This window comes from Miniopterus natalensis, chromosome 2 (genome assembly GCF_054644295.1).
Source record: "Miniopterus natalensis isolate mMinNat1 chromosome 2, mMinNat1.hap1, whole genome shotgun sequence".
In the NCBI taxonomy this organism is placed as follows: Eukaryota; Metazoa; Chordata; class Mammalia; order Chiroptera; family Miniopteridae; genus Miniopterus; species Miniopterus natalensis.
Window position 1 is genome coordinate 7,641,105 of NC_142082.1, and position 27,283 is coordinate 7,668,387.

The window sequence follows — 27,283 nt, forward strand, 5'->3', positions numbered from 1 at the left end:
ATAACCTCTTACACACTGGAATCAGGTGGGACACTTCACCCCGCCGTTACGTCTCCTTCCACATTGGTGTTTATGATACTTTTTATCACAGCCACCACCAAAAACCCCAGCTCTATAAAGAGAGGACACCAGGGAAAGGAATGAAGGGTGATGTAATGTTGAAGCTGTGAACTGCAAGCAGTTTGCAGGTATCCAGTGTCAGTGTTTCCTTAGGAAAATGTAACCGGCCTACATGGCCATGGGCTCTTTGGTGGATGGTCTGGGCACTGCAGCACTAGTCATTTACTAGCAGGTCTGTTATTGGAATTTTTATGAGGCAGTTAACTGGGTTGCCTGCGTTTCTGTCTCCTGGGTACCTGACTACAGTGTTGAGTATTAGCCATTTGTTTCCTTTTCTGTGAAATGTGGGAAGATTTTATACTACTTATGTTTTACTTTTAGTGGTTATAGGATTATTTAGGTTTTCTGTAACTGTTAAAAGTTTGCTTAGTTTGGTATATTTTTATCTAGTACTTTGTCTACTTTACCAAAATTTTCAATTTTACTGGAAAAAGTTCATAATATTCTTATATTTTTAGTATATTCTGCATTTGTAGTTGCATCTACAATTAATTTCTAATAACATCTGTGTCTCCACCTTACTTATTTTTTGATCAATCCCACAAGAATTCTATCAGTTTTCACATTTTGGCCCCTTGTTGATTTTTTAAAAAATGTTATTACTTCCTGCCTTTTATTTTATTAGGGTTTATTCTACTGTTCATTTTCCAAGTTAGTTACTCAACTCATTTGTCTTTAGCCATTCATTTTTGTAAATAAGCTTTTAAGACTTGAAATCCCTCTAAGATCATTTTAGCTGTTTCACATATTTTAATATGTACTTTCAATTCCATTCAGTTCTAATCATTTTCTAATTTCCATCATTTTTTTTCTTGGGTCATTGGTTATTTACAAGTTTTTAATTTCTAATTATGGATTTCTAGTAGCTTTCTATTTATTTCTAAATAACTTGCTTTGTGATCAGAGAATGTGTTGTGTGAATGAATACTTTTAAATTTAATGAGATTCATAGAGTCCCTCACAGTCAGGTTTTACTTTTTGTGAAGAGCTGCTCTGATCTGAAGCAGTCTTCATACAGGATTACAATGGCAAACTTAAGTGCTTTTTAATTATGTCAGATTTCCTATATCCTCATTGATAAGTGATACAACAAATAACCAATCAAAAGTATTTTTTTAAGATCTCAACTTATGGTAGAAGCTTTATCCATCCTTGAAGTTGATGATTTTGCTCACTTACAGGGCTGGGAAAAGTAGGGTTACAGTTGTATGTATGCAAAACACCGAGTTTATTCTTATGCTATATTCCATATGAATGGTAAACCTACTCTTGCCCCATCCTGTATTTTGAATCTATCTTATTTGATGGTTACAGAGTGGGAATTATTATTTTTTGGCCCTAAATCCATTTTGTATGATATTTTTGGCAACTAGTTTTCTTTTGCTTGGTGTATATCTATTTCCATCCTTTTACTTTTTAAGTTTTTCTCCATCTTTAAGTCTTAGGCATATCTCTTGTAAACAGCATGTAGCTGAATTTTGTTTTCTATCCAGTCTGGCTATTAAGTAACATTTTTCTTTTTAACATAAAGGATTCTGGTTGATCTGAAAAATGAAGTTTGGTATCAAAAATGTCATGACCCTGTATGTAAAGCAGAAAACTTCAGATCTGACCGTGAGTTATTAATTTTCATATTGACCACAAAGTGAAAATTAAGACATCTGCATAAATAAAAGTTTCATTATCTTTCTGATTCAGGTTTCCCATTACCTGCTGAAATATGTCTCCCGTTTCTTCTCAAAGAGGTAAATGTGGTTTTTAGTTTCTCTCTCCTTACTAATTTGTCCTGGGTACAACCGTCTAAATGAACTGTGAGTAGTGTCCAAATGTGTCCAGATACCTTTAAACACACGGCCGGTGCCTTTTCATTTGGAAATAAGTTGCGGTGACCGTCCTCTCTCTGCTTGCCTCTTTTGTGCTGCTCCATAAGAAACTAGGTATCTATTAACTAGTCCCACATGTTTACAAACTTTCTCATGTTTTACTTAACAGAGTATACCAAAATTACCAAAATACTTATTTTTGTGTTCCTTCAAACTATATCTGTAGGAAGAATTTCTAGAAGTAGAATTATGTCAAAGGGTATATGTACATTTTTTATTTTGGTAGATATTACCAGATTGCCAAACTACCAGTTTTCCTTTAAAAACTTTTACTTATAATTTGACCACTCAGATACAGCTGACATAAATGTTTTGGTAGTATCTTCCAGAATTTGTGTCTGTATGCTCATGTATATACTGTTTTGTAGGTTCTAATTCCTATTAAACGATCACAGATATTTTCAGTAATACCTGTTACCAAATTGCTCTCCACTTCACAATTTATGACAGCACCTGCTAACCTATATTTTTGCCAACTTTTAATCTTTATCAACCGAGTAGGCAAGAAAGTGGTATTTTAGTTGCTTTAATTTGCATTTCTTAATTTATTAATGAGGTTGAACTTTTTTCAGATTTAATAGATTGCCTGTAACTGTCCACTTTTCTATGTGGTCTTATTATTTTACAAGAAGTTTTTTGTTAAATACTCTTTGTCATGTTATTTTCTATACTTTTCAGTGGTTTTATGGTTAGAATAAAAGTTACCCAATATAAGCTGAGTAAGTGCTTGGGTTTACATTCTAGATAATGGTCTGGTACCTATTCAATTTGATTTAAAAATATATAAAAAGTCTCCTGAAAAAACTCGTACATTTAAGGTAGAAACATAGAAATCTCATTCTTGGTCTCTAGACATAAAATAGCTGACAGCCAGAGTCTTTGATGAAGTGGTTTGAAATAACCAAGAACAAATTAATTTTTTATAAATTAATTTTTAAAAAATAAACTTTGCCTCTGGAGAAAGAAATGTCATCCTTGTTCATCTGGAGTATTACTGTGATGCATGTTTGTGGTTTCAATGGGTTTTTAAGTTGTTTTTTCTGCTTATCCGGTATACCTTGAAAATGCCAGACTGAAAGTACTTTCAGTATACAGTGCTGTATAGCTCACTTTGGTTTTTTATTAAAAAAAAACAAAACAGTATAATGAACACCCACTGTACCTATCACTTAGTTTTAATGTTAACATTTTGTCATTTCTGCTTCACCTGTTTTTAGTATTTTAAACTGACTACCAATCAGTGTTACTCGCCTGCTTTTCTGGTGCATTGGTCATCGTAGTTTATAAACGTTTTTAGCGTAGAGAAATGTTGCACAAGAACAAGGAACTTCCCTGCATGCCCTTCACCTAGATTTGCTGTCTGTTAACATTTGGCCATGTTTGTCACCTCCCTCTACTGTCCACACATTCATTACTTTGGCTGAATCTTATCTTCGCCATCTTGGGCTACTGTAACAATACCACGGACCAGGTGGCTTATAAACAACAAATTCATTCCTACAGTGTTGGAGGCTGGGAAATCTAAGATCAAGGTGCTGGCTGACTTGACGTCTGATGAGAGCCAGCTTCCTGGGTCATAAAGAGATGCAACTGTTATGTTTCTACGTCATAGGTGGCAGCAGGAAGCGTGCTCTGGGGTCTCTCTTATAAGAGCACTAAACTGATTCATGAGGGCTCCACCCTTATGATGTGATCAAATCCCAAAGGCCTCGCCTCCAAAGACCATCACATGGGGTGTTAGGATTTGACAGTGAGTCCGTAACAAATCTCTTGAACAGAGGCTGCAAACACCAAACCCTTCATCTCTTAATATAAGCACAGAGCTGCAGCTACTATGTTCAGAAATTTCATGTTGATACAACACTGTTAATGGTCTCAAAACTGTTTCTCTAACAATTTTTTTCAACCTATGTTCTTGATTTTTAAATACTTTGTAAATAGGGAAATAAGTCTTTTCAGATAGCGGATATATTTTTTAATTTGCCTTCAGCTGGACTATCCACTTTTTAAAAAAAAAATCAATGTACCCTTGCTCTAGTCCGTCTGTACTTACTGAGCAGGATGTGCTGTAGGAACTGCAGGCTTCTCCAGATTGGGAGTTTCCAGTGTGTGGGTTACACTGGCAGCAATATTTGAATGAACGAATTCATTCCCAAGGTGATTGTATCAAAGACAATATCATGTAGCATCCTCACTTGAATATCTTTGTCCTGGTCTTAATACCTTAACTCATCAAAGATTGCTCTAGTGAAGCATCCCATTCTGACTGAATAACCAGTGTATTCTTCTGTCACCTCTTCTTTCCCCTCCCCCTTGGAACTAAAGGAAGGAGAGTTTACAACACATGAAGCGATGAACGATGAAACCCAGAATCCTCGTGTGCCACCATCTAGTACAGCGTCAAAAGTTGTATGTTCTGACCCTGACTGGGACAGTGGCCTTGACGACACTTATTTTTGGGAAGCTACTGAAGATGCTGAATTAGCAGAAGCTGCGGAGAACAGTCTTCTAGGTTATAATGGTGGAGTGGATGAGATTCCTGATGAACTAATTGTACAAGTTTTCCAAGACTAGCTAATTAACTATGGATACTTATAATCACACTAATTAACAAACATTAAATTATAGTAACTTATTGTTAAATCTGTTTATATCAACTAAGTTTTATCACTGTGCTTTCCAATTCTTGGTTTTTACTGAAGTAAACCAGTTTTACTGAAAATTAGCTTCAGTGCATTTAAATTCAGTAGAAATCTCTTATTAACCAAAGTTAGTCTGTGTTCATATCAACTTAATTTCGCATATTTATTTATAGGTTAAAAGCCTTTATGTCTGTGGCTGTTGGAATTAGTTGTCAACATTTAACTAATCACTCAAAACACTAACCAGGAAAATTAATTATGGCCTCTAGAACTACTATACAGTCAAACACCAGCCTGAACAGCTAGACAAGTTTACTTTACTTTCTCACATGTATCAGTGTTGCTTTAACAATAAGAAGTAGCTTCATGAGGCAACAGGCAGGCGCATGGGACTTATCTTTACATAGGCATGTTTCAGCAGCTGGTCTCATTTCTGGTCAAGGAGCTTCTCCAATTGATGGTTGATATTTTGCAGATGACTTTCAGCTCCTAAAAGGGTTCTTTCTTTGAATAACAGAGCTGGAAGGCTGGATGCATCATACTGTTGGAGGAAAATAACTTACTTAGATTAACAAATACTAAGAACTTTTATATCCCTATTTGTTCTAAAAAGCTCAATGTTATGACCAAATGCCAATTTTATTAGAGCTTCCCATTAACCCATCCTCCTCTCCTTTGCTGAAGGAGGATCATTAATTTGGTCCTGACCCATTTCCTTAGGACGTGAGTGACGGATAAGGCCCCAAGGGCACTGCTCTGCGCGGTTGGAGGTCATGACCTCCTCCCAGTTGGCTCAAAAGAACCGAGGCATGTGAATTACTGGAAACATCATTCCTGATACAGATCAAACCGGGTGTCAGCACATTCACTGGATTGCATCCTGTTTTAAGCAGGAAGTGTAACTAAGGCAGATTTACTTTTACTGCAAGAACTGATGGCATGAGCACACCAGGCCCTTAAAAATTCATGTGAAAAAAATCCATCATCCAGAGAAATTGTTTGTTGGGAAGATCAATTAAATCTTGAAAGTTGCCAATCCAGATTTCTTAAAGACAAAATTAGAATACAAAACCCAACTCTTGATTTTAAAATAATTAGCAAAGTCAAACTTCACGTTGTAAATTGTATCTAAGGGAAAGGAACCAAATTCCCCTTACAGAATTTTATAATTACGATAGTTTGGTGTTCATGTGGTTTTCTTTTTCTTTTTTTTAACTCAAAAAGACTTTTACTAAGATCCATTTATATGAGCACTTTGAGTTGTTTTCTTGTTTTTAATATATCTTTACTGTTGAAAGTATTACAGATGTCCCTTCTGTGATTTTCTTAGAAATGAAAACTGAGCAGAAAAGCTGTGAGACTGCACCACCCACATAATAAAGGAATTCAGTCAAACACTGAGACCCTAAGGCGTCTGAGCTACACGGGTCACCTGCTTTCAGGGAGGGGTGCGGGAGAACTAACCTTAGGCACTAGATTTTTAGTTTAGGAAAAGAGGTAAGTTACATACCCAAACATCTATACTCTATAAAGCAAAAAAAGGGTAAGTGCTACACTGGAAACAGAGTGTATTTCAAAGAAGGTAGAGTCACTGTGTCTCAGTTTCACCAATTTCTCCAAGTTTAGTACCTAAATCTCCAACTCCAGATGACAAGCTTTAGGTACTGTCACAGGAAAAAAATAATATAAAAACATTGTATTTCCAGATCTCTAATCTATAAACAAACCTTAGGCTCAGGAGAATTGACTTTTAGACACTGTCAAAACCTAAAATTGGCCCTGGCCGGGTGGCTCAATTGGCTGGAGCGTCGTCCAGTACGCCAAAGGGTTGTGGGTTCGATCCCTGGTGGGGGTGTGTAAGGGAGGTGACCGATGTCTCCCTCCCTCCCTCCCTCCCTCTAAGAGCCAATGAACATACCCTTGAGTGAGGATGAGCAACAGGAAACACCTTAGAACTGAACTTGGAAGCGGAGAACTCGAGTGTGACCGTAAGACATGTGCATATGGTACAAATACGTAAATTTCCTTCTGAAACTTAAAACATCCCTATTAACCTGAGCTGGTTCTCCTAACAGTGGCAAAGTCTGCAGCAACAATCCAGAAGCAACTATGAAATTTATTAAAACAATATACCACATTTTCTCCTACTATATTTCCTTTTTATGTTTCTCAACTTCTGATTTTACACCTACCGCTTTATGGGATGATGTGTCTTTCAGATAAAGATAGAAGCGTGGGCTCAACAAAGAACCAAGGAGGCTGGTTTTAAAGACACGTCTGAGTGGTCTCGCACTGACAACGATTATAATAAAGCCTAGTCCTTCATCTGAAATTTGTACAAAAGGGTACACTTCCCTTAATTAGATTCAGTTCTCTGAAGGGTCAATACCTTCATAAACTAGGTGTTTCAGGGTTCTCCTCTACTCCTCTAGCCTTAATTAAGTGGCTAGAGAAGCGATGATGTCAATTTTCATGGATTTAGAGTACTGTTGTTTTGGATAGACTGTTACTATGTTGCATCTACGTTTGTTTGTCTTTCCTCAGATCCTCAAAGCTTCTGGCACTGCATTCAAAGGCCTACAGCTTCCGAGGCACAGTGAAAAGTAAACACTGAACTTACCGTTTCCTTTACATTTGGTTCTCTCTCTCGAATATCTGAATAATCTTGATGAAGCTGTTTTAAATTAGATAAGAAATATGCTGCATTCCTAAGGGAAGATCTTCTCTCCTTCAGTTCATCGTATTTTGTTTGCAGTTGTTTCAGCTGTGGTTCTAAACTAAAACAAAAGAACAGTTTTTCTAAAAATAGATACAAATAATCAAGTGTAACAGCCTACACAGTGTAGAGACTGAGTATGCCCAGTGAGTTAGAAAACACAAGGGAGGTGGTCTGGGTAGTTCAGATGTCTTTGGCTCTGAATGTGTGAAAGATTCTAGATTTTCTGTTTAAAACTCTGAAATACGATGCACAATGAGTAATTAGCAACGAAGCCCACAGAAGAATATGCCCTACATATCCTAAACTCAAGTCCTTTTTAGGGTCTGGGGAACTGACTTTAAACAACTTGGTTAACATTTTATAGCCTCAGGCAGGAAGAGGCAGGCAATAGGAAAAGCATGGGCAAAAAGCCTTCCTTTTGCCCCTACTTCTATCAAAATCTTGTCTGTTCCCAAGGTCCAATAAAACCAGTGGGGGGGAAAACTGCCCCAGTTCCTGGATGAAAAATGTGCGGCCTTTGGAAAACTGCTCTCTCTCGGCGGCTTAGTTCCCAGGGCTTGGGAATGGATTCACATGAGTGCCACCCCAAGGTACATGTTTCACTGGTAACATTAACAACTGTTAACGCTAAGAGGCACTTCCTGTACGTTTATTCATCTAGTTCTCACAACACTGAGGTGTAGGTACTATGCTCATTTACAAATGAGGACACTGAGGCCTGGGAGGCTAAATAACCTGCCCAAGGTCACAGAGCCAGTAAGTGGCAGAGCCTGAATTCAAACCCCAGGCTGTCTCTGATCAGGCTGCTGCTCAGGCCAGAGCTGAGAGCGCTGATGGCAGAGATCAGTGCCGAATTCTCCTTTGCTAAAAGCTGCTCCAACTCTGCAGCGCAACGTACCTTCACTGAACTTCCAAGCCCAGAGGAAAGCTGGGATTTAATCCAGCACAGCAGCAGTTTTCCTAGCCCCACAGGACATGTCACAGTCCTTCCAGGTAAGTTCTCAGAGGATTTTGATATCATCTTACCAAAGCAGTTCATCCTGGACTTCAACCAAACGCTGCCTTTTCTTTTCAATATCTGAGATCATCTAAGTAAGGCAATAATTTCTTTGTTAATTTCATAACTTTTTGAGCACCACCATGTACACTGTGCCAGGTGTTGGAAATACAGTGGGAAACAAGACAGACTCCATTACATACGAACAGTATGTAATTACAACTTGTGATAACATGCTCTGAAGGAAACCAGGGGACTCTGAGAAAGAACAGCAGGGCTATTTGCTCCAGGGCTTTGAAGAAGTGGGGTCCAGTTTCACTGAGGCATACAGTAAAGAAGCTTCGATTTTATCTAGGTACACTAGGAAAATACTGGAATGGTTTCGCAGGGTCTTGATACATTTTTTAAAAGAACATTTCAGCATAATAAACTTTATTATCTGAGCCACCATTTTCACTATGTAATATTCCACTGCTGGCCATTCAGACTGTTCCCACTATAAGCAATGCAGAGTTGGCCAATAAGATGAAAGCTTAAGGATAAAAACAGCAAAGGCTTGTACCACGCCTCTGGAAAACGTGTATGTTTCCAATCCATTTCTATCTAAATGTAGAGGGGAAGCTACTCTTGGCTCCTGGACTCACAAGTTAGAGCTAGAAGCTCAACCATAAACAGATGGACCTGGTGCTACTGGCCTTTCCCCTGGCACACCTGCTGGTGAACAGTTTTCAAAAAGGTGGTACAACACTCAAGTAGCAGAGCAAGGGCAAGGAATGAGCTCTCCTGACCCGTGACCCAATATTTCCCCGAGGCTGTCCTTTCACCTGGGACATGGGACAGCCCTTTACTCTGAAAGGCTTTGCTTTTTATATCCGCAGAAGTGGTAAGTATGCATTACTTAAGGCTTATCCATTCTGGGCTTCTTAGCCATTTCTAGGCTAAAGGGTGCCCCTTCCTCAGTGTGCACGAACAGTACTCAGCCACAAATCTACCAGATAAAAGCCTGACTACAGAGAGAAAAATCTCTACATACTGAAGGCATCAAACCCAGAGGCAAGCCTCTACTTAACGCTACGTGCCCGCCTGCTTCTAACCACACGACTTACCTTAGCATTCTTTCTTCTCAGAGTTTTCAACATCTGGACTTGCGTAAGCTACACAAAACAGAAAATAAATACTCACATGGCATTTCCCAAAATTAAATGTTTATTAGCTTACACTATACCACATTTATTTTAAAACGTGAAATACTAATAATTCTAGTGAGGTCTTTGCCACACTGCCAGCAAATGCAGTCCTTCTAAGATAACTATGCAGCCTCAGGACTAGTGACAGATTTAGACCAGTACACCCATGTCCATGAACTTACCGTTTTGATGAGTTCTTCTTTCACACTAGCATGAAATTTGTTGATTGCTTCCTTGCAAATTTTAGATTCTATATTTTGTCTGTAACAGAATTTTTTTTAAAAGATCAAACTAGGTATCAAAATAAGGATTGTGAAAGGTGTTTCATTTGCTTAGCACATCAACACAATTTTACACACAGCATTCTGAGTATCTAAGATGGCATGGTCAGCTTGCAGCCCGCTCTCAGGCTTAAAAAATACTGGAAAGTCTCAATAAAAGAAAAAGAACAGGAAATACTTTCCCCTCAACCCTCGGGGACCAGGTCCACACGATACCTTGTGATGTGGAAAGGCACAGCCAATCCCAGTCTTCCTGCCCCTATCCAATGACCAGCAGACTTCAGCTCCTACAATGTCTGGACTGATCAACAAGTTAGTAGCCAAAAGCCAGCTGTCCAATTCTTCAAAAACTATACAGCTGAACCCATAAAGGAAACGGATTCCGGTCCCTGTGATAAGAGAGAAGGGGGTGCAGTCTCCCAGGCTGGATTCTTCCTGGCAAGTGGCAGATGCAGTGACTGTGACTCAGCAGCAGACACTGTCAGGGCTGCAGCAGACTCCTGCTTGGGTCTCCTGTGAGGCCTCAGCACAGAGGACACTGTAAAGTGTCCTTTTAATTCTTTAGAAGCTAGGAGTGCACAAGAGAAGGCCTGCATTTCCTAATACAAATCTCTGGATAAGTGCTCATCGTGAAACGCATGTTGAAAATGTATTTCTAGTGACATCAGTGAGACAGTGGAAGAAGCCCCAGACCTCATTTCCCCACAGAAAACCAACTTAACAGCTATACAAGGCCCCAAAGCCTTTATGAGCATTCCCAAAACCACTAAGAAGTTGCAGTACACCAGACAAGTTCAAAGTCAAGGACAGCACATTGAAACACTTTCGATGGCAGATCAACCGTTCAGAGGCTCAATAAGGAACCAGAGGACGGGAACAACACTGGACCCAACTGGGCCTAATAAACCTAAACAAAACGTTCCACCCAAGAGCAGCAGAACCCACGGTCTTCTGGAGCACACAGAACATTTCCCATGATAAATCTCATGTTGGGAGACAAACCAAGTCAACCAGTTTAATAAGATTAAAATCATACCAAGTATCTTTTCAGGCCACAGTGGAATAAACTAGAAATCATTAACAAAAGGAAAACTGGAAAATTCAAAAATATGTGGAAATTAAACAACACAGTCTTGAACAATCAATGGGTCAAAGAAATAAAGGAAATTAGAAACTATCTTGACACAAATGAAAACAAAAAATGTACCAACACTTAGGGATGCGGCAAAAGCAGTACTGAAAAAAGAGGGAAGTTCACAGCAGGAACAACCTACATTAAAAAAGATCTCCAATCAAAAGCCCAATTTTATACCTCAAATAACTAGAGAAAGAAGAGCAAACCAAACCCAAAGTTAGCCGAAGGAAGGAACAATAAAGATGACGGCAGAAATACACAAAATAGAGAAGAGGAAAACAGTGAACCTAAGAGCTGGTTTTGTGAAAAGAGCAACAACACTGACATATCCTCATAGACACTGAGAAAAAAAGGCGACTTGAAATCAGAACGAGCCTGGCTAGTGTGGCCTCATGGGCTCAGCACACCCCCTGCACCAACGGGCTACGGGTTCGGCTCTCGGTCAGGGTGCTGGCCTGGGGTGCAGGCTGACCACTGGCCGGGCGAGTACGAGAAGGTGGCCAATCGATGTTTCTTTCTTTCACTCCCCTGCCCCCACACCACTTGCCTCTCTCTCAAACTGATGAGCATGCACTCGGGAAGGACTGGGGAAAAAATCAGAAATGAGAAGGGAAGCATTGTAACTGATGCCACAGAAATAAAAGGATCATAAGAGACTACTATGAAGAATTATATGGCCACAAACTGGATATCCTAGAAGAAACACCTAAGTTTCTAGAAACCTAGAACCTACCAAGAATGAATCATGAAGAAATTTTAAAAACCTGAAGAAACCTATAGCTAATGAGCTTGAACCAGTAATCAAAACCCTCCCATCAGCCCTCGCCGGTGGCTCATTTGGTGGCGCGTCATCCCATGCACTGAAAGGTCGCTGGTTCGATTCCTGGGCAGGGCACGTGCAGGAGACAACCAATCGATGTTTCTCTCTCACACTTGATTTAAAAAAATTTTATAAGAAAGTTTAAGATCAGACAAAGGTTGGAAGTAAAAGAAAGTAAAAGGAATATTAAATCTGGCAAATGCTACTAGCAAAAGAAATCTAGTGACACTGTATTAGTATTAGATAAAATAGATTTTAAGACAAAAATCTATTTCTAGGAATGGAGAGGGTTACTAAGAAGAATAAAGTGCTCGACCAAGACGGCAATTTTAAACATGATGTCATAATAGAAGTCTTTACACACAGCATAAATTGATGAAGTATCAGGAAAAATTACTGATTCTACATGGTTCTAATAATGAGAGATTCTAGTTAGAGTCCCATAGATTAGGTGCTAGGTCACAGAGAAAGCCTCAATATTTCAAAAAACAGGTATCACCAGTCCATGAAATTCGATGACACATTTGAGATAGAAGGTTAATACAAAAATATAAATTAAAAAGTCACATATTTGGACACAAACATACTACTAAGTAATTCACAGGATTAAAGAAAAAATTATAACAGAAATGTAAAAGTGTGGAAAACTGAAAAATGAAAATACTACACATCAAAAGCTGCGGGGTAAGCATGGTGGTGTTTCAAGGGAAATTTATGAGGTACACATATTGCATCCAAACTTACCCATACTCAGGGAGGGTTTTCTCGAATGCTGACAAAACAACATCTAAGTCCATGATGTCACTGCTTGTCTTTCCTTTTAGACACCAAATATGTGTAAGGTTGGAAACACCTGGAACATCAAGATAAATCAATGTAATATACGGATTACCAATAACCTGGCTCTAGTCCAGGGTTCTACAAGCCTACAACAAAAACCATCCCATCAAATTGCTAAAAATAGCTACAGCTGAAGCAGCATGTGGGAGGAGACACACTCACTTCTCCTACCCAGTGCGGGGTCTCCAAGGCCCCCGTCTATCCCGTCCCTCTCACTGCTGTCTCGGGGCTCCCCGACCTCTGATGAAGCAGCCTGAAGCGCGCCGCCTGCAACGATGTCGCTGTGCCTCTATTTAAGAGCCTGGCACCGCTGGTACAGAGCTCTCCTCTGGTAACTATACTGTCTTAATTTCATCAACCCAACAGGCCACTTCCAGAACTCAAACAGATGACCCAGTGTATTGATCTGGACAGTTGTAGTAATATATAGTAGGAGATGAACAAAACTACAGTTCTTGAACAAAGTATCTCCTACAAAGGTCCTGCAAAGTACTTAGGGTACAGTAAGATGACAGGAATGGGGTCCCGTTTCATGTGAGACATGCTCAGTGCAGGATTAAAGAGCACAGACAAAAACATGGTAGTCGTTTGGGTGATGGAATTATAGGTGATTTTATATTTTCCATACTTCCTAAATTTTCTAAAATAAATATTTTTATAACGAGAAAAATAAGTAAATTTTCCTTTAAAAGAACCGAAGGAAAGAGAGAAAATGCTTTATTTTCCTCTGAAACATTTTTCAATAAACTTTTTGGGTCAATAAAATGATGCAAAATAACATGATGAGTCTGAGAAAAATTATGCAGAATGAAGGAAGCCTTGTAGAAAGATCACAGACAAAATGAGGTATGAAAAATATATTCTAGATGATGAAAAATTAAACTGGATTAATGGATAGGTGACAAAGCAAATATAATGAATTTTAACAGTAAAATCTAGGTGGTGAGTCTAACTATATATTGTAAAATTCTTTCACCTTAGTTGTATGTTGAAAATTTTCATGATAGATGCTGGGGGGAAACAAGTTACTCCAAAGTCACATATTTTTAACTTGAGAATTTTTAAATGGAATTATTGAGAGACTGTCAAAGCATAAACCTCTCTCTGTACCTGGGTCCATGGCTTCATTTCTTGATTTCTTTTTTTTGCCACGAAACATCTTCTTTTCCTGAGTTTTCTACAGAAAAACACATACACACATCCCGAAGAATTTTACTTAAGTTTTCCTTTTTCTTTTGGCGGGGGGGGGGGGGGGGGGGGGGGGGGGCGCGGCGCAGGCAAGGGGGGAGGTGCGGTTATAAGAATTTATCTGAGCCAAGCTCAGGACAATTGCTGGGAAGCAAGATCACAAATGCTTTCTTCTTCTTAAAAGGATTAAGACAGTTTATCAAACAGTGTCAGTTACTACTTTAGCTACAATTCTTATTTACTTCTAAGTTACTATATTAGTTAATTCTACAAATTATCTAAATTGATCTAAGGAAACACACAAAAATTAAACTGTGCCCCCACAGAAACCACCTTTCAGCTGGTATTTAACAATGGCTGCATGGAGGAAGCTGAACTTTCGGTGTTTAAGATAAGGTGTGGAATCGGCTCAGTTTCCCAGTTATGATGGAGTAACAGCTTCTTGCCAAAAACAACTATAAAATGGGGGCGGGGGTGGCAACTGTACTTAGGCACTGGACAATAGGCAAACCAAGACGAGGCAACTCAGAAAGTGGACCCCATGAATGTCCCCACCCCACCCCATGCCAGGGGACAACATCCAGACAGCAGCCAGTCCAAGCAGAGCAAGGGCGTCATCCGAGCCGCCGAGGAGGCAGAATCAGCTGCTCAGAGGAGCCACAGGAGTCCAGGTGCGTCTCCGCAAGCCCCTGGCGAGCACTCCACGTGCAGAGACTACATAGCTCACTAGAGAGTGGCTGTCACGGGTTAAGAGCGTCACAGGTAACAGAGGACAAGCATGCGGGGAAAATCAGATGCAGAAAATGCACAAACCTCATTAAAACTAGTGAACATCTGTTCATGCAGCTGAGCTAGCAGGAAGACCACAGCTTACTTCTGGGTGGGAACCGCACCCGAGAGCACGCAATCTCAAACAGGGATTACTGTTCCCAACGGGCAAAAACTGATTCTTAAAGGGGGATGCAAAAAATTAAAAAACTTAGATATTACAATGGTTTGTAAACCTCCAAAGGATCCATGTAATGTACGTGAACAGTATGCAGTATACTTGTGGTATTAAAATTTAATTGTGTGTGTGTATAGGGGGGTGTAATAAGGAGAAAAAAAGTCTAAAAAGGCTTCTTAAGGGGGACAAAAATGACAAAGGGTTGAGAAACGCTGCACTAGACTAAGGCCTACTCAAGACCCATCCTAACAGCCTAAAACCAATCCCTGAGCAGAGTCACTGGGAGACAGGGACCTGAGGTTGGGGTACAGGATTCCAGGATGATCCCGATGACTTGTAAGACTCCCCCTTGAGTGTGGTGACGCCTGTGAACACGATGGGGTAACAGCTGCCTTGACTAGGTTACATTATATAAGACTCCACTGGAGCCACATGGAGCCTCTGGCTGGCTTTGAGGACACAGTGGCCACATGACTAGGCCCAAAGGGCAACCTACAGGTGCTGAGAGTGACCCCCAGCTTCAGCCAGAGAGAAAACAAGACCCTCAGGCCTACAAGAGCAAGGAATCGAATTCTGCTAACAACCTGAATGATCCTAGACGAGACCCTGAGTCTCAGGCGAAGAGTCCAGCCTTGTGAAGCCCTGGGTGGAGAATGCAGCTGAGGGGCCCTGGACCTCTGACCTACGGAAACCATGCACGTTGTTTTAAGTCACGCAGTTTGTGGTAATTTGTTATGCAGCAGTTGAAAACTAACACAGAGACTGAGTCCTGCTAAGCTACAGAAGCCTGAAAAACACATTAGGCTTTTCGAAGACTGGCTGTATCAAAGGATAAATCAAGCCCGCAAAGTCCAACGCCCAGCCAAAGATCAAGCAACCTACCAAAACAAAAGCCAACATTACTCGAAGTTAACAGAACTCAGAGTCCCATAGCCTATCAACAACAATGTCCAATAAAAATTAGAAAGTACAAGATTTAAAATGCTACACAAAAAACGTGACTCACGGGCAAGACAGGAAACAAAACTGACCCGATAGCCCAGATATCTGATCTAGGAAATGAACACAAGCAGCTGTCATAAGTGTGTCCAAGGAAGCAAGTCAAGGAAATGTGGTCTTGATGATAGGAAATCTCAGTAGAAACTACATACAAAAAAAAAAAAAAAAAGAAATCCTAGAAACTCTAAAACCAAAAAGCACATAACTAAACAGAAGTCCTTGGAAGGTGTTTTAGTTTCCTGTGGCTGCTGTAGTAAATTACTACAACTTGGTGCCTTCAAACAACAGAAATGTATTCTCCAACAGCTCTGGAGGTCAGAGTCCGAAATCAGCTTCAATGGGCCAAAATCAAGGTGCTGGTGAAGACATATTAAGAGCTTGATCAAAAGACATTATATGTCAAGAATCTTAAAACAGAACACATATGACCCAGAAATCTTATCGTAGCAATTTTTTTCCCTAAACGATCAAGGTGCACACAAAGATTTCGCTAGAAATTCATTAAAGCACTTAAAATTTTTAAATGCAACCATTCACAAGTAAGAGTGTGACTTAACTATGGCACGATCATGAATGAAATGTCATGCATTCATTAAAATGATATTCTACAATACTAAATGGTGCTGGTCCCACTTAGGAACAGAAAAGCCCAGTAAAAGAACTGAAGACCGAATTTGGGTGATGAATTGTAGGAAATGTTATCTTCCTTTCCATACCTATACTCTAAAATAAAAATATTTTTATAATAAAAGATATAAAAAGTCTCTTTAAAAAACTGGAAGGGAAAAAAAAATGTTTTATTTTCCTCCTAAACATTTTTTCTTGCCAAGGGGGTGTAGACACTCTCTTACCAGCCGACTTTCTGCTGCCCGGGTCTCTTTTTCAACAGAGAATTTGGCACTGAGAGGCCCTGTCTTTTTAGGAGTGCCAGGTTCAGCTGATTCATCCGAAAGTTCTGAAGATGAGGTAGCTTCCTGCTGTTGGCTACTTATTTTCTCTGTTGGTTTACCTTCTTTCATCACATCCCTTTCGTTACAGCTCTCAGATTCATCACTAACGGGCCTGAGTTTTCTTCCTCGCTATGTGAAGAAAACAGCATCACTGGTTTAGAAAATACAAATGCTTATCATTCTTACAGTACTAGCTAACCACAAAGTCCACACTTCTCATTATTAAACTTCAAGATGGAACATAATAGGGAGATGACAACATGATTAGTGGATAGGACAGGAGCCTAGATTAAAGAAAGCTCCAAATGAATATTCTCAATACATCAGTCTGCCTTTGTAAATCACAACCTAAACACATTACATGAATGTTAAAATTGACAAGGTACAGAGATATGAGACCTCTGTAATGAAAAACACTTCAGATACAAAAATATTTCACTTTTTAATTTAAAAAGTACCTCCTGAAACATAATACTTTCTCTATGAAAAATGCTGCTACAAAACTTTTTCTCTCTGCATCCAATCTAAACAGGATGTGAAATACAGTATGGAACATTTTCTATGTTGCCATCTAAACAAAGTACGATATGAACTTATATCTTACAAATTAAGGTAGAAGAGAGAGCACTCCTACATACCTTTCTTGCACTCCTTCCTACAGACTCGTTTTCACTTTCTTCAATTTCGTAAGTGTTCGAACTGTACCAGAGAAGCAGCCATCAATATCCTGCACACATTTCATTTGTATTCACAAGTCTTCTCTAAGTTGCTCGCCCACCAGAAAAATAAACTCAACTTAATGAGGTTTCCCACCTGTCATGGGTGGGGCTGCCACCTTCCCAGATTCACCGGCCACCCGCCCCATCACTCCACACCCAGGCCACATGAGTTTATCTTGGGCAGGCAAGTGCTGTTACATGTCCCATCACTGCAGCACCTTGTGGTCGCGTCTGAGAACTACACCCTCCTGAGCTACCACTCCCGGGTCTATCATTTGTACCGAAAGCAAATGTGCATACTCTGGGCCCATCACTAGGTGAAATACTCCTTTTGTCCTTTGAAAAGGAAAAAGCCTAAACTTCTGATGATAGGTGAATTCTTTCACTTTTTCACTCGATTCAATACAAGCATTTAACACCAACTGCGAAATGCAGAGTCCAGTGAGTGAACCTCCTTTACAAATCAAGAGTCTGCCATGAGAGGCTCGCTGTGTAGGGGGACAGGCAAAGGCACCCAGAGTGACCACTCAGCAAGCGACGGACGAGATGCGGGTACAAGGCAGGGGGCCTGGGGAAGACATGGTACTCGCCACACTTGAGTGGACTTTTGAAAATACTTTTCCAGGCACAGAAATAAAGGGAAGGGTATTTAAGGAAGGAGGAAACGTGAATGTAAAGCGTGGTGGTGTGAAACATGCATGTTCGAGGCGCCTGACACAACGGAGTAGGGAGAACAAGCTGCACGGAGAAGGCGGCGCTGGGGAGAGGTCAAGGGGTGGCACTGGGAAGTGGCCCACAGCCTCCCGCAGCTGCCCGACAGCCTGAGCCGCAGCGCCATCAGGACCACCTTCATGTGCGGAATGCTCCTCTCCCCACCCTCACCAACCTAACCGCAACTCAGCCGCGCCCTTCCCACGAGATCTGCCAGCGATTCCTCGTTGGTATCTCCTGCTCCGTGAGCTCCGCGAAGACAGGCTTATGTCCACTTTGGGTTATTAACACAGGGCCTGGTACCTAGTCAGTGCCCAATACATGCTTGTTGAAAAAATACCAGTAATAAAAAACTACCATTTCAAAGTTTACGATATGCCAACCTGCTTCAAAAGCCTGGGAGGGTAAACTCACCTTAAAACAAGCATGTAAGGCAGTTTGTATTAGCCTGTCTTCCAGGTGAAGGAGCCTAGAAGGTAAGTCTTAGGCAGTGTCTGGCCCAAGGTCAAGGACTCAGCAGGGGCAGAATAAGGATTTGAACCAGCACAAGGGGCTGAGGCCCGATCACCTTAACCACGGCGCCGCATGAATGAAGGACGAATTCAAACAGCCACTGAGTGCCCATCACGTGGCAGGGTCACGCCTAGGATCCCATGAATAAAATAAGCAAGTGCTTGAAATACGAGCGTACCTTCTTTTTGCTTCCTCTCCTTGCGGAGTGGAAGGGACAGATGATCCACAGTGTTTGGAGAGCTCAGCTTCATCAGCGTATATAGCAGTGCTGTGCAGAGGGGGCTCTATAAGAGATTTTTTAAAAAGTGCAGCTTTAAAAGTTGGCCTGGGCAGGTTTAAGGTTGTTCCTTTACAAAGGAGGTTTAAGGTTGTTCCTTTGTTTAAATGGCTAACAAAATCAAAATCAGTTACACAACCTACTTACCACGTGTTTTTGATCTCACACCTCAACAATGAAAAATTTAAACAATTTCATTAATAAATACAAATAGATTAGCCATCAGTGGATATTTATCAATTATCACCTGTGTTACTGTCCTTACATGAAATGTTTCAGAGATAAAAGGTAACTACAAACAGGGAGCCTGACATTCCCCTTCGTGCCCTGACGGAGCATCAGCTCACTGCATGAATTATCAACACCAGGGCTGGAGTGCTCCACGCACTTGCAATTCCACTGCCTGGCGAAGTGCCCAGCTCAGGGTACTCGAGTATATGTGAGTATTTGTGCATGAATGGCCCACTGGAGAGGGACTCCAGTCCTCCCGCACTCCCGTGCTCTCTACTGGACTCTGCACTGCTAGAGCCTTTAGCCAGCATAAGAAGTTAACCTGAATAAAAAAGAAGATAAGAGGAGACCGAGCGGCCTTGGCGGAAAGGCACAGAAAGGAGATTCTGGGAGGAGGGGCGCTCCTGCCTGCTCAGGAAGGAGGACTACCCGGAGAGATCTCGCTGGGCGGGCTTAAGGACAGCGGAGAACTTGGGGGAAGGAAGGTAGGTGGCCAGCAGTGGTGGAGCTGAATGGAGGCAGGGGGTGCAGGAGGAGAGCCAAACAACCATTTCTACACCCTCAAATTTTAGCATGGCTGCAAATGTAACACCTATTCTGAAATAAACAGCTGCTTAAATAACAATCGTATCAACTGCACAATTCTAAAGTTAGTAATATACTATGTATTGCCCTCAACTACCCAAAGGGAGCTATTTATACTACTGGGGATAACAAGGAAAAAAGAGAAACAGATTAATCCTGAGTCTCCATATGTAACCAGTCATACAAACTGGGCTCTTAGAACTCAACAACAAAAAGATAATCCAATTTAAAGCTGGGTAAAGGACAGGAAGGGACACGTCTTCAGAGAGGATCTATAGATGGCCAATGAGCAAAGGAAACTATGCCCAACATCATTGGTCACTAGGGAAATACAACTCAAAACCACAGTGAGAGGCTATTTCCCAGCCATGAGGATGGCTACCATCAAGAGAGAAAACAAGTGAGGATGCACAGAAACTGAAACCTGTGTTCACTGCCAGTGGGAATGTAAAATGGCACAGCCACTGTGACTGTGGAAAATGGCATGGTGAGTCCTCAACACCTGAACACAAAAATCACCATGTGTTCCACCCCTGGGTTTATACCCGAAAGAAGTGAAAGCAGGAACTCGAACAGGTATCTGTACTAGTCACAGTAGTCAAAGGGTAAGAGAAACCCAAAAGCCCATGGACAGATGAATAGGTAAACATACATATAGGATGAAGGATTATCCAGCTTTAAGAGAAAATTCTGACACGTGCTACAATGTGGATGAAACTTGAAAACAAGTTAAGTGAAAAAAAGGGCACAAAAGGCCAAATACTGTAAGATTCCTCCCATGTGAGGTATGTACAGTCACGTTTGCAGAAACAAAAAGCTGGGCTGGGGGGTGGGGAGGAAGGGAACTGCTCTTAATGGGCGGGGAGTGTCAGCTGGGGGACTATGAAGTTGTACAGACAGAGGGTGATGATGTGGCATGACAGAGTGACCACTCTTAATGCCGCAGACCTGTACACTTAAAAAGGGTTAAAATGGTAAATTTTATGTTATGTATATATTTTATCACACAAACACAATAAGATACTACTTTGCACCCAGCAGGGTGGCTAGAATACAGTAGTCAGATAAACACAAGTGTTAGTGAGGATGTGGAGAAGCTGGAGCCTCGGACACTGCTGGGGGATGGAATGTGGGACAGCTGCTCTGTAAGACGGCTGCTCCAAAGGCTGAAGCAGAATTACCGTATGACTTAGCAATTCCCCTCCGGTGAACATCCAAGAGAAACAAAAACATGTCCATAAAAAACCTGTCCATGAATGTTCACAGAATAACTCATAATGGCCAAAAAGTGAAAACTGATGAATGGCCAACAAAATGAGGTACCTCCAAACAACGGATTAAACATTCCTAGGGATGGCACATTGATACTCGCTACGACACAGGTGAACCTTGGAAACACTTCACTAAGTGAAAGAAGCCAGCCACAAATGACCATGTAGTATGTACGATTGGATTTGTACGAATGGACAAGTCCAGAGACAAGAAGTAGATTTATGGCTGCCGGGGGCTGGGAGGAAGAAGGAATAGGGAATGACTACTAATGTGTATGGAGTTTCTTTGTAGGGTGATTAAAATGTTCTAGAATAATGGTGAGTTGTACAATTTTAAAAAATATTTCAATTACAGCTGACAAACAATATTAGTTCCAAGTGTATAACAGTGATTAGACATTTAATTTATGAAGTAATCACCCGACAGCTGTATAATTTTGTGACTACACTAAAACACCACTTAATTGCACTTGTTGAAAGGGTGAATTTTAGGGTAAGTGAATTACATCTTAATTTTTTAAATTATGTGATTTCTTTTAGATTCATGTCTTTTACATTCAGATTTTTAGGCAAGTAAAACATCTCTATCAAGTCATAATACAAGATGTGTTCTGGTAATGATTACTTTCATCTTATAAAATGAACAATATTACCCTTTATTAACAGAAAATTAGAATGAAAAATACTGATACCAAATTAAAAATATGTGAGAGGGTTTTTTTCAAAATTCTCTTAAATTTTATGCCAGTTGCCCAGCCAGTGTGGCTCAGCGATTAAGCATCAACCTATGATCCAGGAGATCGTGGTTCAATTCCTGGTCAGGACACATACCTGAGATGTGGGCTCGATCTCCAGCAGGGGGCGTGCAGGAGGCAGCTGATCAATGACTCTCTCACCATTGTTTCTATCTCTCCTTCCCTCCCTTTCCCTTCCTCTCTCTGAAATCAATAAAGACATATTTTTTTAAAAAAAGAAAAAGAAATACTAACCAAAGCATTCATAAGGTTCTTCATCTTTCTCATTTTCACTCATCCTGCCCACGCTTGAGACATCAGAATGAGCAGAAAAATCATACAGGTCAGTGGGCTTGCTCAGTTGGTCAGCTTTCTAAGAGTGAATGAAGTCAAAGTCACTGAATCGGCTTTATGAGCAAGAACATCACAGAACTGATCCACTTACTAGCAAGGATACCCCTGCTATCGCTGCTGCCTAAAGAAGTGATCCTTGACACTTCCGGGGTGGGGACACACACAGGCGCACACACACACCTCTGATCATCTACGGCGGGCGCTGGCACACTTTTCTATAAAGGACCAGAGAGTAACTACCTTAGGCTTGGCAGGCCATGGGGCCCCTGTGGCAATGGCTCCGCTCAGCCTCCGCGCGTGAAAGCGCACAGATGACTGCTCTGAGATAGAACTTTACTTATGGACTGAAATCTGAATTTCACACCATTTTCCCATGTCATGGGATATTTTTCTTTTGATTTTATTTCAACCATTTAAAAATTGTAAAAACCATTCTTAGCTTTCAGGGCTGTACAAAAGCAGGGGACAGGCTCGACTGGGCCCAGGGGCCACAGTTTGCCAACTCCTGATCTATGGAAAGTGATGGGCCTCTGCCCAGAAATAGGCCCACAGGTCTGAAAGGTCATCAACTGTTCTGAGGATAGACAAGGTTGAAGCAGAGAGACCAGGGTTTGCGGTTCAATGTACTAATAAGCCCCATGAAGTTTGCCACCCCAAATCCTCATGAAAGACCAAAACCTAGAGAAAATAGGAAAAACTTCCATAGTAGCTCTGGAAAACAGATGAGGAAATTCAGGAAGATATAAAGAAGATGGGAGAAAACAAAAACTTTACCACTAACAGACCCCCACTGAAAATTATTCTTGGAGTGTTTGGGGTGGACCGTCCAAGAAGAGGCACCAACAGCTCCTCCACCCTCCTGAGGCAAATGGGCCCCAGCACACAGCCGCCTTCCACCAGGGGGAGGGCGGGAGAGCTAAAGAAATCCAGCCCAGGCACGCTGGACTCTGGCTGAAGAGAGTTGGGAGCAGCACGGAGGGCTCAGAGAAACCCCTCCAGGGAGGAAGCACCCCAGGGCTGGCAGGAGCACACAGCGGAGTGACCCCTGCAGGAGAGTCCCGGGAAGAAGAGCCACTCGCCTTAGGGAGTTAGGGCAGCGGGCAGGAGTGACCACACGAGCCAGCCAGCCAGGGCACAACAGAGAGCAGAGAGGACTCCCTGACCGGGCATCCTGAAAGCAGGCACCCACCTACACCATTTCTACGTCTTAATGTGAACTGCCAAAGCCAAGTGGAGAAACCCTGGAAACTAATCTGAAATTAGCTATCAAGAGTGTTAAAGAAATGTCCCTGCTTTTAACACAGACTTATTCTAAGACCCTCCCCTAAAGTAAAACTATAATGTAGACTAAGTGCAGTATTGTGAAATCATAATTACTTAAAACTATAATAATACTTTTAAAATAGCAACATACAGAAAGCTGTACTATTTTAAATATGTCTGTTATCCAGATGAAACTAAAACCGAGCTAGGTCCAGGGGAAAAGATTCAAAGCATTGACAACTTTCTCCATTATACTGGAAAAAGCGGGAGGCGGAGGAACACACTCAGTCACTACAACAAACACTGAGCTCACTCAGTGAAGTCCCCGAAACTCAGGCTCCCGCCAAATGGCAGTTACTTTGTATTGTCAATTATGAGAAAATCACATTAAAATGTAAAAAGATAACTTACATCTTTTATGGCATGTGTTCTTCCTGCAGTGTTCTTTGAATATCTCCCACTATTAAACAGCAAAAAACACACAAAAAAGTTAGGAAATATTTTAAAAATAACTGGGGAAACCATCATAACTTGCAACCCTTTCCCAGCATTTTCTTTCCAGATTATAGTCCTCATTACTTACATTGATGGTGTGCACCCAATGAAGCTCAGGTTATGGCAAATCGTTTTAGAAAGCAGAGCCCATATCTCACAAGTTGTATTTTTATAGGTCAAATGGTATTACCTATGTATAAAATAGCATCCATTTCCCCTCAGGAACATGGAAAACTCCCTGTCCTGCTGTAACTCTTGTTCTCAAAGTCCCAATCAATAGTATAATTGAGCAAAAGGGAGGGACACTAGCATTTACTAAGCACCTGACACCCATTCCATCCTGTGTCTGGCTCTTGTCCCTACATCTTCTCACTTAACTCCAACAGTTCTGAGGCAGAAGTGAATCCCAGGCTACACATGTGTATTTCCCCAAAGCAACACGGCAGGCAGGACAGAAGCCTGCATTAAAATCTGCATCCGTACAAACCCACAGCCAACCCTTCTACCTCTCTGCACTGGGCATTAGGATAAAAGGGAAAAGCTACGTATCTTCAACAACCTGAAAGTTAACAGATGGAACAACAGTGACTGGAATAAAAACTGGAAATAGTGTTGTCCGTGAGCATGTGCCAAGGGTCTTCTGTGCACCAGGCGCTGTTCGGGGCACAGGGTGCCCTGACTTGCAGACATGCTGTGCAGACACCCACTCGGGAAGAGCAAACTCAGTTTAGTGTGTCTGAGCCAGTGTTTCTTTGGGTAACTTTTTATTTGATGTAACTTCAAACTTCCAGGAAAGTGACAAGAACAGTGTAAGGACGTCTGTATACCCACTGCCCAGGTTCACACTTGTTGTGTCTCCTTTGCTTCCTGTGTGTGTGTGTGTGTGTGTGTGTGTAGGGTAAACTGGAGACACTGTGCACCTTTACCTTTGCATCTGTGTGTCTTTCCTAGGAAAGGGCCTACTCATAGTATAATTTCCATATCAAGAAATTTAACAATCATCTAATCCACAATCTATATCCAAATATCATCATCTGTCCCATAATGTCATTTAAGGTGTTTCCCCCAGCATTTTAATTTTTTTAAAATATATCTTTATTGATTTCAGAGAGAGGAAAGGAGAGGGAGAGAGAGAGAAACAGCAATGATGAGAGAGTCGTCACTGACCAGCTGCCTCCTGCATGCCCCCTACTGGGAATCAAGCCCGAAACCCGGGCATGTGCCCTGACCGGGAATCTCCTGGATTCTAGGTGGACACTCAGCCGCTGAGCCATGCCCAGCTGGGCTTCCCAACATTTTTAAAAAGGACACACAGGAGAATACAAGGTTGCACTGGGCATAGTAGGTTCATAAACCTACTGTTATATATGTGCACGTGTGTGTACTAATTGTGACGTTAAAACATCCTAATGGTTAACAGCAGTGAACAAGCAGCTGCAAAACTGTTTAAAGCTGTGGTTCTCAAACTTCCAGCATCAGAATCACCCGGAGGGCTTGTTAGAACAGATTGCTAGGCGCCACCCCAGAGTGTCTGATTCATTAAGCCTGGGGTGGGGTCTGAGGTTTGCATCTGTGACGAGTTCCCGGTGCTGCCCATGCTGCCGGTCAAGGAACTCCACTTGGAGAAACACTGTTTTGATTCTCAGACCCAAAGACAACAGAACAGGTATCTACTTTATGACATTTATGACTTCAGGGTGCAGAAGAGTTAAGTGACTTATTAACTCACCAATGGTCACAACAGGCAAGTAACAGAAACAGAACTAAAAGCCAGATGCATAGCTTCTTACCCTAAACTCTTTCCACTGTCTCTTACCTTGACCGTGCTTTAAAAAAAAAAATTTTAAAAAAATGTTCCCTTCTTTTCTTAGGCTGGAGGGGGGGCTCCCAAAAGATGGAAACCTCTGTGATACCATATGTAAAAATTTGGTGCATGCTCACCAGTGCATTTTAGGAGGAATGAACAGATTTTGTGAGTCTCTAAGGTAAAAATGTTTATATATAAACACATAAAATATGTTATATGTAATATATAAATAAAAGTTATATATTACATACAAATAAAATGTTATATGAGTGAGAGTGAGTGAGAAAGAGAGGTGGGGAGACACTGACCACTGGCCTATCAAATCAAATCGACCCTGGCCTGCTGCCCTTTAGGCCCCCGTATATTTTTTCCAATCCCTGTCTTCAATCGGAGGAGTCTTGGCTCTTCCCCACGGGGCACAGTCTCGGTTTATTCCACCTCCCTGCTCTGTTTTGCTCCAGCCTTTCCCTCGGCTCTGCGTGGCTCGCCTTCCACCCGCGACCCACAGCTACGAAGGCACCTTCTCCAGGCAGCCTTCCCACAGCCGGTGGAACTCCTCGGTCTCACCTTGTTCGCCACCGCAGCAAGCCCAGGCCCCTCTAGGCAGCAGCAGGCCGGGCCTTCAAAGGCGCTCCAGGCACCGCCAGCCAGACATTTGCCAATAAATCCACGAATATGTTAGAACGCAGTTCTGCAGCCTATTTTTAAGTGCATGCCCTTTTTGATTAAAATTAAGATGGCTATTGGACTTACGGTAATAATCACATCCCCAGTACATAAACGTCAAATCACTGTATTGTACACGTCAAACTAGTATGTCCTATGCCAACTACACTTTAACGAAAGACGTCTTTTAGTTGGAGGGCCCCTTTCAGGAGTAACGAGCGGCAGCTTCGTCGACCCTCCACCCCCATCCCGCCGCGATCCGGTTCAGCTTTCAGGGCTGTGGTTTGTTACAAAGACAGCAAGGGCTTGAGGACACTGACTACCCGCCAGAGTACACGTCGCGAGAATGAAAAATCGGGCAAGGCGCAGTCCCTCAATAAGTACTTGTTGGACATTTTGTTTTAAACTGTCTTGGCACTACTTTAGACTCCACTCACCCACCCAGGGGAACGCTAACACCAGCTCACATTCTTTCCTGCGCGCTCGGCAGTTTTAAACTGTAACTCCTATAAGGCTCGCGGGAATCCTGAAAGGTTGGGGTTATTATTCCCATTTTACAGACGGGAAAACCGAGGCCCCGAGTCACACGGAGAAACTAACGCAGTGGCGGCGCCGGGGCGCCTCGCTACGCAGCACAGCTGCGAGAGGCCCAAACCGCGGCAGGACGGGAAGGAGACAGAACCGGCCCGCGGCCCGCGCCCCACGACCGCCCACTCACCCCGCGCCTCGCGACGCCCGCACCCGCCACCGAGAGGCCATGTCCCCGCCGCAACCGCTCTCCCAGCCCGCGGACCCGCGAATCTCCCGCCAACCCCCGCGCCGCTCCGAGCAGCCAATCCGCGCTGAGCGCACGAGCACGCACCACGCTGAGTCCTCGGCACGTCTACCAGGCGCCTCGGGACTCCGCCCCGTCCTAGAGCGCGAGGGAAAATGCGGCCTGGATCACAGCA

General features: G+C 42.0%; 2 protein-coding genes across 9 annotated transcripts in view; one reads left to right on the forward strand and one right to left on the reverse strand.

Moving 5' to 3' along the window:
• The window catches only part of PRIMPOL (primase and DNA directed polymerase), a 35,152-nt gene extending 29,266 nt beyond the window's left edge, over nucleotides 1–5,886 (forward strand). For all 7 annotated transcript variants that reach the window (XM_016211282.2, XM_016211281.2, XM_016211284.2 and 4 more), the window contains 3 exons: nucleotides 1,652–1,734; nucleotides 1,819–1,865; nucleotides 4,329–5,886. In XM_016211282.2, the coding sequence (XP_016066768.2) occupies nucleotides 1,652–1,734; nucleotides 1,819–1,865; nucleotides 4,329–4,577 (379 nt within the window). In that variant the 3' untranslated portion in view covers nucleotides 4,578–5,886. The remainder of the gene's footprint in view (nucleotides 1–1,651; nucleotides 1,735–1,818; nucleotides 1,866–4,328) is intronic.
• CENPU (centromere protein U) lies at nucleotides 1,542–26,783 on the reverse strand. 2 transcript variants are annotated; one of them, XM_087814082.1, is made up of 13 exons: nucleotides 26,235–26,783; nucleotides 23,777–23,825; nucleotides 22,004–22,121; nucleotides 18,829–18,934; nucleotides 17,346–17,406; nucleotides 16,609–16,836; nucleotides 13,735–13,801; nucleotides 12,529–12,637; nucleotides 9,731–9,809; nucleotides 9,468–9,515; nucleotides 8,391–8,452; nucleotides 7,266–7,422; nucleotides 1,542–5,186 (listed from the first exon to the last, which is right to left on the reverse strand). In XM_087814082.1, exons 3-13 carry the CDS (start codon nucleotides 22,044–22,046, stop codon nucleotides 5,073–5,075), a joined length of 1,074 nt encoding a protein of 357 aa, XP_087670208.1. In that variant the 5' UTR covers nucleotides 22,047–22,121; nucleotides 23,777–23,825; nucleotides 26,235–26,783; the 3' UTR covers nucleotides 1,542–5,072. The 2 variants fall into 2 exon arrangements, with proteins under 2 accessions (XP_087670208.1, XP_087670209.1); XM_087814083.1 differs by lacking the exons at nucleotides 1,542–5,186; nucleotides 8,391–8,452 and having other exon boundaries at nucleotides 7,292–7,422.
• Nucleotides 26,784–27,283: the final 500 nt, after the last annotated feature.